Raw genomic sequence first — 15213 nt, 5'->3', positions numbered from 1 at the left:
CCCGTACTGGGGACGATCGATGTATTTATCTGGTGCATCTGGTCTGCTAGGAACCACTCATCTCTACGTTACAAGATAGACCGCTTACCATAAATATGCTTGTTTCTCGCAATCTACATCCATATTACACTGAAACCACATCAATGTGCCTGCAAGGGGGAGCAGAGGACGCTGTACTGAGCAACTGGAGATTGCCTGTACACAAAAGCCAACCAAGAGAGAAAGTGAGATGCCACAACGCTGTTCCTCCGAGTTGCACAGGACTAGGAAATCGGTGGTAGAAGGCCTATGCCTGATCGTAGATAGCCAAGATCAGTAATATCAATTATTCCTGCATGACAACTGTAAATGAGGCCGGCCTCAATAAGACTAAAAGGTGCACACCCTTAGGTCGTTTTCACACGTTCGTGAAAACCACATGAGATTTGTGTGTTGAGAGATGTCTCGCACGAATATGATCATTCTTTTGAAAGGGGTCATATACATGAACAATTGTTTCCCACAACACAGCGGGGGGGGGGACAAAAACGCAGCAAGTCCTATCTTTGGGCATTCCCTCAGAACGCATCGCCAATTGTTTGCAGTGGGACAGAAAAACACATTGCAGTGTAAAACAATGGGAAATACTTGCCGATCCTCTGAAGTGGCTGAAAAGTGCACCAGAGCATCGCATCGAAGTGATAGGAGACTTTTTTTTTTTTAAAGAAAACCGCCTCGCATCCACTGGTATATTGCATGAGTTTCATGGTCAAATATCACACTCCGTGTATAGGAAGCCTTAGAGACCAGAAAGTTAAACAAGATAAACCAATTGATTCAGCCCACAATTATGAATGGAGTTAGTGCCACAAGCCTATGCAATCGGGATATCTCCTCTGGGGGGTTGGATGCTGTGTTTGACCTGGACTGCGGTGTTAATACTAAAGTGTTAATCCCTTAAACAGGAATATAATTCACTCAGTCTATTATTTAACAGGACTTCTCCTGCTAGCATAACTTATACTGTAGGAACACACAGTAAAATTACACTGCTTGCTCATTGTAAGAACATTGCTCACTTTTGTTTTCTTGTTCATAAATATTACATATTTTTGTAACTCTGCTTGTATCCTGAATCTGCGTTGCGGTATCTTCACCCACACAGGATGAGGATGCATTGTGCAGTGAGAAAATATCTAAAAGTGAGAAGTACAGCTGCTGGGACAGTGGGAGCTCATCCAGCCACCAACTATCACCAGCAGTAATTCAAGAGTAGTGCCAGAGTTGTATGGAGAAGAAGAAGCCGGCCACGTATGGGAGTAGTGACAGCCGCAACTCAAGAGAAAAGATGGGCTTATACTGGTGGATCCATCCATGATAAAACTCAGGAGTCTAAGACAGTAAGGGCATCTGGTGCAAGGAGTGACTGATATGAATACTGAGATTACTGTTCTAGAGCTGAAGTGGATTTACTAGCCATGTTCTAAAATTGCAGCATACAAGTATACAGAGATTGTTAAATTCTACCTGCAATAGGGTGCACTTGCAAACCCACGATTTTTATGCAAATGTGATGTTTTGTGAGAAAATTGCACTTACAATTTTCATGTGCACGAGATAAGTGTGTGAAAATTTGGCTCCTATTCCCTATGGAAGCAAAAACATATCACACTCACATGAAACTTGCATGTACATGAAAGAGTGATGCAATTTCTTTTTCTGCTTTCATAGGGAAGAATAGACGATTCTTCAAAAGAATTGCCCAAAAATAGGACATGTTGCCATTTTTCGCTCTTGCATCGCTTCTTCTCACAGCATTGTGAGGAAGAAAAAAAAAACACATATATAACGGCATTTATCAAAAAAACTATGTTTTTTTTACATGTGCGATTTCTGTGCAATGCTCAGAAATCATGCTGGAAAATTGCCTGTGTAAACACACCCTTACATAAATTTCTGCAGAACGGTGCTTACTGCTGGCTATTCTACAGTAAGGAGTGGCCACCACTGCTCCAGGGTTATTGTCACCTGCCCTTCTACAGTTGTTAGAGTTCCCATGGATTGCACTTTATGGCTTTCTCTGTGTGGATCTGTCATGACAACTGTGCAAAGATGAAAAGCTAGAAGGCCAACATCTGTGGACCTCATATCCGTTAACATAGAAAAATAAAATGCCAAAGCTGTAAATCTTTGAATGTCAAATGGCTTTGTTATATGTGTTGAAAAGCGACTACAAGATTCCACAGCAGCTGCTGAAGTGCGGTCAGAGGCTACAGAGTGACATCTATATGCATTTCCTTCTGCTAACAAGTTACTATTGGTTTCATCCAATCACATAGTAACATAGTATGTTAGGCTGAATGAAGACAATGTCCATCTAGTTCAGCCTGTTTTAACCTCCCCCTTATTGGTCCAGAGGAAGGCAAAAAAAAACAAAAAACGTGCAAGCCAATTAGCTCCTATGGAGGAAAGATTTTTCTTCCTGACTCCATAATGGCAGTCAGAGTAATCGCTGAATCAAGGTTTGAGATAAACATCCCCGCTGATCACCACATCCTCAGGCAGAGAATTCCACAGTCTCACTGCTCTTACAGTAAAGAACCCCCTTCTGTGTTGCAGATGAAACCTGCTTTCTTCTAGACGTAGCGGATGCCCTCTTGTTACCGTCACAGTCCTGGGTATAAACAGATCATGGGAGAGATCCTTGTATTGTCCCCTCATGTATTTATACATAGTTATTTGATCTCCCCTTAGCCATATTTTTACCAGGATGAATAATCCCAATTTGGATAGCCTCTCTGGGTACTCCAGTCATCTCATTCCATGTGTTAGTTTAGTTGCCCTTCTTTGAACCCCCTCCAGCATTGTAACATCTTTCCTGAGCACCGGTGTCCAAAACTGTATGCAGTATTCCATGTGAGACCTGACAAGTGCCTTATATAGCGGGAGGATAATGTTCTCAGCCTTCGCCCCTATACCTCTTTTAATGCACCCTAAGACTATTTGCTTTTGCAGCAGCTGACAATCACCCAAGCATTGCAGAGGGCACAGATCCGCTAATCGCTGGGGCTTCCCATTTCTGCTTTCGCTTCAGAGACTGAAGGCCAAGATTACACCCTCTGCACAATGTCCGAAGGTCAAGAGATCTTGAGATCAGCCAATATCGCACTGGACATGCCATCTACATCATGAACTGCAGCTTCTCTCCCAAAATGTCCGACTAGAATTTGGGAGACTCTTCACCAGAGACATCACGTCTTCATCCCTCAGACCTCTGTGTAGTGTCAGCAGAAAGGATAAGTGCGACCCCTCTGTCTATAAGACTACCCCTGCATAGTTTCAGTTACTTATGTTGTCCATAGAGGCCCAACTTTAGTGTTTTCTAAGTAGTTTTACCACACTTATTTTGAGGGGTTTGTTTCTACCTGTTCATGTATAATTTTGCTAGTTGATCACCAACAAGAGTGTATAGTTGACCTATATTCGAAAAAAGTTCACGGACCTAGCGGTTGGCATTCTGCGCCGTAGTATCTTTTCTCTTTGTGTGTCTATTTCCTAGCTACCTGTAATTTTCTATCTATTCTATTATTCATTCTGGTCACCACCACTGATTGGTACCATGCTGCCTGACTGCTACATGAGAATCTGGTTGATCTATACTGTAGGTCACTTTCACACCTTTGATATTATGTTTTTCATTAAATTAATTCTTACTGGGTCCGGTTTTCTGGTTTTACTTGTTTATACGAGATACTGATTTTGTCGATAGGGTTTCGATTCATCTCTGGTATCTCTCTTATCAGCTATATACGCTCAGCTGTCTCCTTTGTAATCTTTAATTTGTCTCTAATATTCAACGCATGCCTAGCGCCCTTTTTATATGTGTAGGGTGCCAAGTCATAATATTCGAGGATTTAACTCTCCGAACAAACGAAGGAAGGCTTTTATGGATTATGAGCGACATAAGCTGATTATCTGTAGCCAAGAATCACTTTTTTTTTTTCTTCCACCTGATTCATATCCTAAATTTTTTAACTCGTGTCTCAGTCTCCCCATCCTTCCATGATCGTCCCTAAGAGTAGAGGGATATCAGTAGTTCTCTTCCTTTTAATGTAGCAAGAACCATAACCGATAACCAGGGACATCATTTAATTCTCTCTTAGAAGAGCTCTACAATGATTGGTCTTGTCTAGTATATATCTGTGCCTTAAATGACTCTCCCATTAATTTTTTTTTCTTTCAATATGTCATACCCTCACCACACCGATACTAGATTAATAACTCATTCATATACTTACACTGACTGATACTTAGGAGGGAATTTAACCCTTGAACTAAGGGTTACACCTATTCCGCAGCTCATAGGCATCATTCCAAACTAAACTGGATTTTCACCAACTCAGTTTCCCTCCCCTTAATGTCCCTTTTCGAATCACATGGTACATGTGCCTGACAGACCATGATCCTGTTTTGTCTAAAATTATGTTTAATCCTCGCACGAATATCCTACATTATTGGCCTCATAATACCTCACTAACCCTGAAGTTGTCACCACTATTCAGGAGAAGTTAGAGGAATATTTCTGCCCAATTTCCCCTGAAGCTAGAGGAAATATTTGTTTCTTGATGTGTAGGCCGACGATCCAAAAGGTCTTTTCTGCATCGCAATTTAAGAGGGAAAGAACATGTGCACCAGCAGACTTGTATATAAGCAAGTTCTAGCTTAGTTATCTTAAATTCCATCACCCTTCACCATTTCCTCAAGAGGAGACCCTAGATTAGAACTGAATGATATGTTGACACGTAAAATGGAGAAAGCAATAGCCTGGAAACAATCTACTTTCATCTGGCAAATAAGCAATACCTACTTCCGGCTCACAACGAGGGCGCCAAACATTAAATACTATACAAAAAATATATAGGTCCAGCCAGGTCATCGCTCCTCCAACCTTAATAGTATTATTGGAAAATTGCATAGCCCATCAGAAACTCTATACGGGGCCATGAACTTCTTCAGTCTCACACAATTTTCTGCCCCAACTTCATCTACCCGATCTATCTAGAGCAGCCCAGGCCAACTTAAAATTCTGGCATAATAGAAGACGTGGATTGGGCAATTGAATGCCTCAAACAAGGCAAAGCCCCTGGCCCTGATGGCTTTACAGCTTGAGGCCTTATTCACTTAGACCGTATATACGCAGCTATTTAGCTGCATCAAAAAGAGAAAAAAAATAAAAATGTGAACCATCTGAAACCACTGGATTCCAATGTATTCATTCAGATGAACCATTTTTGGACACGTAAAGAAAAACAAAAAACGCTTGGATCATATAGGTCGCATCCAAAGATACGCAGAAAGTTCTAAGCAAGCGGAAAAAAGGGATGGGGAGGGAGTTACTCAGCATTCAACGCTGGGAAAATAAGACAGCTGGCTCTATTTAAGCATTAGCAGTCATTCCGATGATTTCTGCTGATCGATCCGATTTCCACGCTGCAGCGTATTTGTTTGCCGACACGCAGCAGCCACCCGTGTGAACGGCAGAAAATGCGCGGCTAAAGTTCGGGACTCGATCTTTGCAATTCTCCATTCATGCGATTTTATGGTGCGTATGGGCGACAGTAAAAACGCATACGGTCATGTGAAAGCGGCCCTATAGTACAAAAAATATTTGCCTCCATTTTAACCCTTTGCAATCCAATTTTGGATTCAGTGTTGCTAGAGGGCTTTGTCTTTCTGCCATTATACAATAGTGCTATCTGCTGGCTAGAGCCAGTACTGCGGTATATGTCATGCTGGTGAATCCACAAAGTGGAGCATTCCTCGGCAACATGGCAGCCTACTACCAGAAATGGTAGTACACTATATAGGACCATGGACCATGTTCATGGTGGAATCCGCATATACAGACCTGTCAATGAGCAAAATCCACATGCGGAATTCTGCTGCGTTTCCACACAGATTGCCATCAAGAAGTGACATGTCGGACTTCTGTATGTGGATTTTTCCCATTTAGTACACAGGACAGAATTTGCTACAGTGTCTCCAGTAATCATTCCGAAGCAGAAAGGCAGCGCAAAATCCACACCACTTGGTGCATTTTTTGACACTGAATTTGCAGAATTCTCCGCTCATTTGAAGTAGTGCAATCGGCACCACAAATAAGCTACTAAAATAGACATGCTGCTATAGATTTCAATTCCGCACCGCAGGTTAAATTCCACAGCAATTCAATGAGATTTTTAAAAACTCCTTCATTCCATTGCTGTTGTAAATGCCGCTGATTTTCTGTGTGGAGAGTCCGGGTGGAGAATCTGCCCCGTGTGTACATAGCCTGACAGGGCTAAATCCACATGCGGGTTTGCAGCAGAATAACCATGGATTTCTGCCACGGTTTTGCAGACGGAATCAAAGTGGAGAATTCTGCAGCAGATTTTGCCATGTGAACATTGTTAGGCTGTATTCACATGGGGAAAAGTCTGCTGGGAAGGGTCTGCAGTGCCAAGTCCCGATGGAATATCCCTGCCATGTGAACTTGGCATAAGGGAGCTTCACATGTGGCAGATTTTAATGGGGATCATTGGGTACAGATTTGATGCAGATCCACAGCGATTTTCACCCTTTCAATTTAATGAGGTCAAGTCTTCCATGGATTCGCTATAAAGAATCTGCACCAAGTCTCCTACCTGTCAACCTATGTAAAACTTTATTCTTGTTCTATAATTTCAGGTATTGGCAGGGTTCTAATAAGGGCATACATAAATACTTGTGCTGAAAAAGCACTTAAAGGGAACCTGTCACCTGCCCGAAGCATCATGAACTAACTTATGGTACTGTTGGGCAAGCTGACAAGGAGCCAGGTGTTGTATATATATTTTTTTATACTTGTCCGTTTAATGGTTCACTTGGTGCCCACCAATGAAGTCTGTGTGCTGGACAAAAATGTGACTCTTTTCGGAGTCTTGTGCACGCGCTCTCCCATTGACTTGTATTGGAGTGTGGGCGCACAGGACTCTGAAAAGAGTCACATTTTCATCTGGTGCATCAACTTTTGCAGTGGGAGCTAGGAAGGCTCCTTGTCACCTTGCCCAACAGTGCCATAAGTTAGTTTATGGTGCTTTAGAAAAGCAACAGTTTCCCTTTATTGTACGATTTGGACGTTTATGGCATTTCCAGAAAATATGCCATAAAGGTGTGATAGATGCAGCAAACTTATCAAGGCGTATGGCAGTCAGCTTTTCACAGAACAGTATTTTTATTTATATGGGAAATCTGTGGATTGAAGGGAGGATGGGACTGGCACGATAGGTGCGAAATGTGAATATTGGCTGCCATGGTGGTGTATACATTGTCCAGTAACCAGAATAGGTTCTATTTTGTATGCAAACTTGTGCTTGGAAATTCTCCCTCCGCCATTATATAGCCTATTAAACATACAGGGGCAGCTCTTGCCCCCCATAGACCGGTCAGGACCTACAGCATCATTACATGACGACATGTTTACCGGGCACACAGCTTCCCGTATAAATAACTTCATGCATGCTGAACCATGAATCACTGAGCGGACAAGCGGCCGTTATCTGGGTGATTCACAGGCGGCTCTGACAAGATGTGTACAATGGTTGTTAATAGAAGGAATACGGTCCTCATTTTCTAGCTCTTCATCAAACACTTGACGCTCGAGTTTCACAATTTACATAATAAACACTTAGGAAAAAGTAAAATCACGGCGGATTGTGCATCTGATTGTCCTGCAGATTTCAGGTTTATTATGACTGATATTCTGTAGAAGTATAAAACTGAAAATACCAGATACCGGAGCAACTTAAAGGGCCTCGGCTATCACTTATGAGCAGCATAAACTGCATTATGATGTTCAAAAGGTGAGGGAACGGGGAGTCCGGTGAGGGGTGTTACATACTTACCCGCTCCCCCATATCTGCACCGTTGTCCCTGAGAACTTGGCATGTGCACATTATGGGAGTCTTTTCAGATGGCTCTGTACATGTATGCTCTCTTTCCATCTCTATGGGAGAGTACAAGTACAAAGCAGTCTGGAAAAAGTCACTGTGCGCGGGCACCAAGCTGGCAAGACACAGCCAAGAACGGGTGACTGGGCGAGTATAAAACATACTGAAGGGGTCGACCAAGAAGAAGGTTGGGGTAGGTCCCGATCCACCAGGGGGGCTATTTGGGAAATGCCAGCATGAACAGGCAAAATGGCTTCTGTCTAGCTGGGAGTGATAGCACTTCTCTACTTGCGATACAGGAACCAGGCAGCCAATGTGTAGTGGCCCAGAGTTAACTGGGCCCCTCCATAAGTATGCATGTCTTTCTCTCATGTCATTGTATTGTTGGTGTCTCCAATATCTGTTCATTTGATGTGTATTGCACCTCAGCAGCACTGAGCGCGATAACGTCTGGGTTATGTCTGGAAGAACGTATCTTGTGTGTCACGTGATCGTGTGATATATATGTGTTTTGCAATGTGTAGTGAGAGAGTAGAGTAGTCTTCTTCTTGCAAGGGAGAGAGCTGGTTTTGCCAAAGTTTGAGTTGGAGTCTTTGGAAAAGAGAGACTTTTAGTGAGCAAGAGAGACTGTGCCTCATTCTACCAGGATCCCCAAGACGGAAGGGGCTGAGTGATGGCCTATTGTCTGCCCTGGGAGCAAATCACCCAGGCCTTCTCAGCACTAAAATGGAGAACAGAGAGAGAGCGAGAGGAACTGCCAGGCAGCGCTGAGTGTAACAACTAACAGTGAGTGTGGACCAGTAGAGAGCTGGAGGGAAAGTAAGGAGAGTTGCCAGGAGCAGAACCTCACAGATAACTGGGACTGTGGATTCGTCTACCATCCTGTAAATCCTCCGTCACATCTATATTGTGTTTGCACCAGTGTCCTGCTGGCTGACGTAAACTTTGTGAACTGTTGACTGTTTATTCACATAAACTAGCACTACCGACCGTTCCTGGTTTTGCTCAGAAAGTTATCCCTGTGTGTGGACTAGTTTATTTCAACGTCTGGATTCACTGCAGAGGACGAAATGGTGGTGTCACGAATGACAAAGAGGACTCTAAGGTAAACCGTGGATTGGGTTTTCCCTGTGAAACTCCCCTAGCAGTAATTTGGTCAGGTTCCGTGCTACCCCCCAGGGGAGGAGATAGCAGAGCCCCATGACAAGGCCCCAATCTACCCAGCTGTATCCTCGGCTGTGGGCCCGCACCTCGGACACTGCAAATACCCATAGGCCGGATTACACTGGTGTCCTATAAGGGCCAGACAACAACTGCAAACCCCAAGTCTGAGTCCTAAAACGATGGCTGCCTATCTCAAACTGGTCCTTGGCCAGATCCCAACCAGAGAACACAGGAACCGATGGGAGGAGCACCCACACACTGTGACCCTCTGATCCTCCTCCGCTCACTCGTTTCCTAAGAGTAAAAGAACCTCCTAACATACCAGCAGTAAACATAGTCCCCAAACATTCCCTCTTATATTCTCTCCCTGGGCTTCCCGTTTTCTTACCTTTGAGCAGCATAAACTGTTATGGTTCTCAAAAAGTGCTGACAGGAGCACTTTAAGTGTATGCTCACATGTAGCAGAAATGCTGCAGGATTTTCCACTGCGGATAATCTGCATCAAAATCTGCAGAATTTCCACAAGAGACAGTCATGGCTTGATGAAGGGGTCTGTGTGCATAGAAACACTTCGCCATTATCATTGTCTGTTACTTTGCTGTTTCTAATGATTAAATAATAAGGTAAAAACTACTACTATGGCCAGAGTTCCATGTGTCTCCATTTAACATCCAGATACAATAAGGTTCTTCACCATCACCAGGAGGGGGCTTCTGTGTTGATCATATCCCCCTCCTTCCAAGTAAGTTTTTTCCTTGACCATTGTTGTAACTTTGACTACGCTTTCTGGTACATGCTCTTCTTATGGCCTCATGGCCATGTCCGTGACGGACTCCGCCAGTGGAATATCACAGTGGAGTCAGTCACGCCCACTCCCCCCCCCCCAAAGCCCCTATACTCACCTCGCCAGATCCGCAGCTTGAATCCCATCCGGCGCGCATGCGCAGTACAGCACATGACACGCCGGCAGTGGGGGATGACGCGTAATTACGCAATACTTCCACTGTGCTCACAGCAGAAGTATCGCGTGACGGCCAGTTTCCATTGAATGGAAGCCGTTCGCGCGTTTATTCATGGTAATTAGAATATGCCGCGGTTTCTTTCACGCTGTAAAGTTACGCAGCATGAATATTGCGCTATTAGATTCAATAGAACCTAATAGCTGCGGCATAACTTACAGTCAGACTCCACAACATCCGTGAAGAAGTTTTTGCAGAGAGTTGGCAGGTTAAATTTGTGACTGAACTTTTAATGAAAATATCAAACGTAAAAAGGATTTCAGTCGTTTGACATTTAGACTAGAAGAACACATGAATGTACTCTTACTCTTGGCTTTTTCATTCTTCCTTGAAGGTCTCCACCGTATGCAGGATTTGTGTTCATCCAGATAGTAGAATCGCACCAACCCTTTGGAGCTACCGCGCAGTTTGATCATCTGAGTACCGGCTTGCATAGAACTCATACATCTTTCCACTGCAAAAGACAAAGCAGAAACACCACGTTACAAGATGCAGAGATACATTTACTGTAGCGAGTGACTAGTGAAGACAGCAAGTCAAAGGATTTCAATTACCGCTCTTAATGAAATCTTAATTAGTTTAATCCATCATGTTAAAATTACAGTATTAAGTTGGGTTTCACTCTGGGGTACTCACATGGGGCCAAATACCGCCCACCCAGGGAGGCCAATGGCCCGAAGATTTTGCTGGTAAAATGGGCAGTATGGCGAGCAAAATTGGGCAGCAACTATAGATGTGCAAAGTTTCAACCCCATGCAGTTACCACAGAGTGAAAACTCAGCCTTAAAAACTCTAGTCCTCATATACCCCCATTAGGTCATAATTCAGGGTTACACAAAAGAGAACACATGACAAGTCCTGATGCTCTCACAATAACTACTGCGCAAAACTAAGGAAACCCTGAAAATATGACCTGTACTTGGCATTTGGCAACTGTAGTTAAACATTGATCTAGCACAGAGCACAATTCTTTCTTGTTCGAAGGCCAAATTACCATACTGAACCACTCCCAAGGGCCACAAGGGTATTCCCATCTGAGACGTCTATGCATATATGCTATAATAAAATCAAAGTAAATCCACCTATTGGGAGAATGGGGGACACCTTTCTAACATATAGGGGACGGACCTAGACATAACTACAGTGCTCCCTTAGTACTTGTCTGTTACTGTTGTCCTGCTATGTGCTTCTCCTCTTCACTCTGACATGGAAACTACATGTGAGCAGCCACACATGCAGACGATTGGGGCCTTACAGAATGGCATTATGGACTGCATGTTGTGCACCCCTGATCTAGTATATTCAGACAAGGGCTAATGCACACAGAAGCCATACAGACACTACTACAGCGCTGTAGATCACTATGTACCACCATAGTTCTGCAGTGTGCATGAGGCCTTACAACGTATTTGCACTTTCAGGTGACTTTCCAGAATAAACTACCATGTATACATAATGTATAACACTATTAACAGCCATTTATAACCGGTTCCTGCATTTTTCACCAGTATTTAACCCTGCAGGCTGCATCTCTAGTTTTCACTTCTCTCTGGCACCACTTACAATAGAGGCAGGTCACACAGCTTATAAATTCCAGTTTATGATCTAAGAGTGGGTCTTCAGAAAGATTGGGACCAGCAAAGAACTGCAATTAGACCAGCAGATATGATACAAGTTTTCTTGGGTAAAAGGGTGGCACCAGAGGCGTAACTTGAAGCTTCTGGGCCCCAATGCAAAACCTGTAACAGGGCCCCCAACTATAATGCTTTATTCATAGTACTGGGCTCCCTATATGGAGAGGAGAGGCCTTATGGGTCCCCTAAGGCTCCTGGGCCCGGGTACACCCGCATACCCTGCATACCCTATAGTTACGGCCCTGGGTGGCACGAGTGTGGCAGAGTACAATGATAGACCCCATTTTAATTTGTCTCAGCCCCCCATCCTCTGTACATGCCCTGAAAATGCCTATACTGTAGAGTATTGATATGCGGGGCCAAAAATGAATGCAATTACCATTTTCAGCATTAAATGAAAAAAAAAAACCAAACAAACAAAAAAATACGGATCAGACACAACAAGACACCCAAAAAAAAAAAAAGAAGAAAAAGTGGAATTCCACAAGGACTGATTAATCATTAAAAGGAGAAGCAGTTACTGAGTAGGCTCGCTCATCTCTAAGAGGCACTATGCAGTAACCTATTGTAATAACTAATCCAGGCAAATCTATGCTGCAGCATTATACAGCCATTATTAAAAAGTCAACAATTCATAGCATTAACCCCTACCTGACCATAGAGAATATTAAGCACACAGCTCAGTCTTTCCTCCAGTTTGGGTTTAATTGATCTACAAAACTAGGTAAATAAAAAAAACTTCAACAAGATGTAAATTTATGCCAGTTTCACTTGACTGCTTTAATCTCCTCGATGCGTTCAGATGTTTGAAAACACAGCCGCTTCATGTGCCAGAACCTCAGTAGGTCGCAAAAGAATCACAGTGTTCAGCTCTTGGCTGAAAGCTTCCCGTACGGAAGCCAACGCGGCGTTGCTCTAAATGGGAGATGCTCTTAACTCCGCTAAACAGCAGCTTGGCTTCATGGACTCAGTAGGGAAGCGCAGAATTATAGATGTATTTCACCCCCAACCAGATCAAGGAGGATATTCATTATGCTGCAAAGTTTTAAATTCATTAGACATGAAAGCTCCTCACAATGGTGGGCGCACTCCATCTGTGCAGCGTGCCGTCAACTTGACAGCAAGTTACAAAACAAAGGAGCGAGCGCTGGCATATGTGAGAGATATACATTTATTATAGCGTTACTGAACAGGCTGTAGGAGGTTGGAGCTCAAAGGGGTTGTACCGGAATAGCAAGTTATGCCCTATCCACAGGACCGGGATAACGTGCTGATCGGTGGTGGTGGTGGTGGTGGGGGGGGGGGGTTGGTCCTCATCATTGGAAACCCCCGCCTATCTGGAGAACGAGGCTCCCGTGTCCCGCTCTCCTGTCACTACGGCGGTCACTTCTCTCCATGCAGTGACCTTATTCTGAAGGGAGCACTAGCCAAGCATGCGCAGTCAGTGCGCCATTTATTTTAATGGGTCTGAAGGAAATATCCAAAGCTGGTGCTGCTCTGCTATCTGTGCAGTCCTACTGAAAGTGAATGGAGCGCTGATGCACTTGCTTGGTTAGCGCTTGATTCAGTCTCCTCCTCAGTATTCTGGGATTAGTAGTCCCCCAGTGAGGAGAACAGAGGACTCCTGTTCTTGAGATTGGTGGGGGTCTCTTCAGTGAGATGCCCACCAATCAGCAAGTTATCACCTCTCTTTTGAATAGTGGATAACATTATATTTTGGTGCAAGTCAACTTTTTTCAGCATTCCTACAGGCAATTAAAGCAAACAGTTCCCAGTTTATTAAGAGCTGTGTGCTTTTTAATAAATTTGGTGCAAATCACTCCAACCATTTTATTACTTCTTAGCATGAAAAGAATAAGTGGAGTGAACCTGTGGAGGTGCCCAAAGTGAAGGCTTAGACTGCAGACATAAGTTTAAGGCTGTGGGTTCAAGGAGGTGCTGCCAGCCACAGATGTGTGTTACTGGTGGTAGGCATGGACTAGTGTGCAGACAGTAGTGTGTAGATAAAACACATGGTACAACTTTCCAAGAGAAGTGGAGGGTAAAAATGTCTTTATTGATGAATCTAAATAAAAATCAGCATAAAAATGTGTTCGGAGGCAGAAAGCCTCCTCTTCAGTTAACCTGGAGTGAATCCGTCAGACTGGTTCTTCCACATGCCATCATGGAGCCTGGACTTTTGCCCTAAGCAAGGTCAGCTGCCCACACCACTCTGCTGTCATCACCCCAGCTGACTGAAGAGGCTGTCCACCTCGAAATACGTTTTATGGCAACTCATCAGTAAAGTTTTCATCCTCCTTTTCTCAGCTAAAGAACATCTGTGGAAGGTTGTGCCGTGTGCCAAACTGTTCTGTACACACTAGTGTCTGCACCTTACTTGGCATGGCATAAGATAAATCAGTCTTAGTAAATGTTGGCTGTAGTGTTCAACAATTAGATATTACAGGTGTAACCTTACAGCAATAGGAAGCCATGATATCTCCCAGTTACACAGAAGTGAATTGGGCCATAGAGGTTGCTCAACTTTTCCTGTTAAAGGAGTTGTGCTTAGTTAGAATGCTTTCCCCAACCAAAGGATAGGCGATAACTGATTGGTGAGGATCAAACTGCTAGGACCCCCATCGATATCAGAAACAGAGGTCCTAAAGATCCACGGCTGAATGAAGCAGATGTCATGCATGTGAGAAGGGCCCCTGGGTGGATGGAGGGGGTCACAGGCAGGTTGTTTCTTAGGGGGGCCAGCAGAGACTTTCATTATGGAGCTACTAGCTGTGGCAAGATAAGACAACATTTAACCAACCATTGAGGTAGAAAACAAAGCACAGTGTTGTTCTAAGGGCTGAGTGGGAGTGTAATATATATATTATATATACATATACACACACACACACACACACACACACACACACACACATATATATATATTATACATACACACATATACACAGTAAACCCTTCAGTAGCATTGCTCTAAAGTAAAGCGGTTTTCAACTAAAGTCGATGTGTCAGGGCAGCGATGGTCCCTCAAATAATTCAGTATTGTTATTGTTTTTGGTATTAAAGACCAGAGTTATTCTCTATTACATGAGCTTGGTGTTTTTTGGAACGTCTAGAACTATTAATTGGATTTACATTAATTCCTATGGAAATAATGTCCTCAACTAACATCGATTTCTACTCAAGTCTATTGCTTCCAAACAGATTAATGACCTTAGTTGAGGTTCTACTGTAATTGAATTCAAATTGGAGGGGTGGACTCTGTTGTGAATCTACACCAGAATTCTCAACTGTGTAGATCTTGATGCAAATGTTTTCAGCTATAGAGAATCTCTAGGAAATCAGGGTCTGTTCACACATGCCGAATTTTGGTACAGATCTACACCAGATTTCACCCTTCCAGTTGAAAGTCTGCTGCAGATCTGAATCAAAGACGGATTGTGATAGAGAATC

At 43.5% G+C, this 15213-nt stretch overlaps 1 protein-coding gene across 1 annotated transcript in view; it reads right to left on the bottom strand.

The window, feature by feature from the left end:
• Positions 1–15213, bottom strand: part of PLCH2 (phospholipase C eta 2) — a 699861-nt gene that overhangs the window by 221435 nt on the left and 463213 nt on the right. Inside the window, exon 3 of the mRNA XM_066606850.1 lies at positions 10437–10583. Within this exon, the coding sequence (XP_066462947.1) occupies positions 10437–10583 (147 nt within the window). The remainder of the gene's footprint in view (positions 1–10436; positions 10584–15213) is intronic.

This window comes from Eleutherodactylus coqui, chromosome 6 (assembly GCF_035609145.1).
Source record: "Eleutherodactylus coqui strain aEleCoq1 chromosome 6, aEleCoq1.hap1, whole genome shotgun sequence".
NCBI classification, from domain to species: Eukaryota; Metazoa; Chordata; class Amphibia; order Anura; family Eleutherodactylidae; genus Eleutherodactylus; species Eleutherodactylus coqui.
The sequence above is the reverse complement of the archived record's forward strand: the minus strand, read 5'-3'. Positions and strand labels throughout refer to the sequence as shown.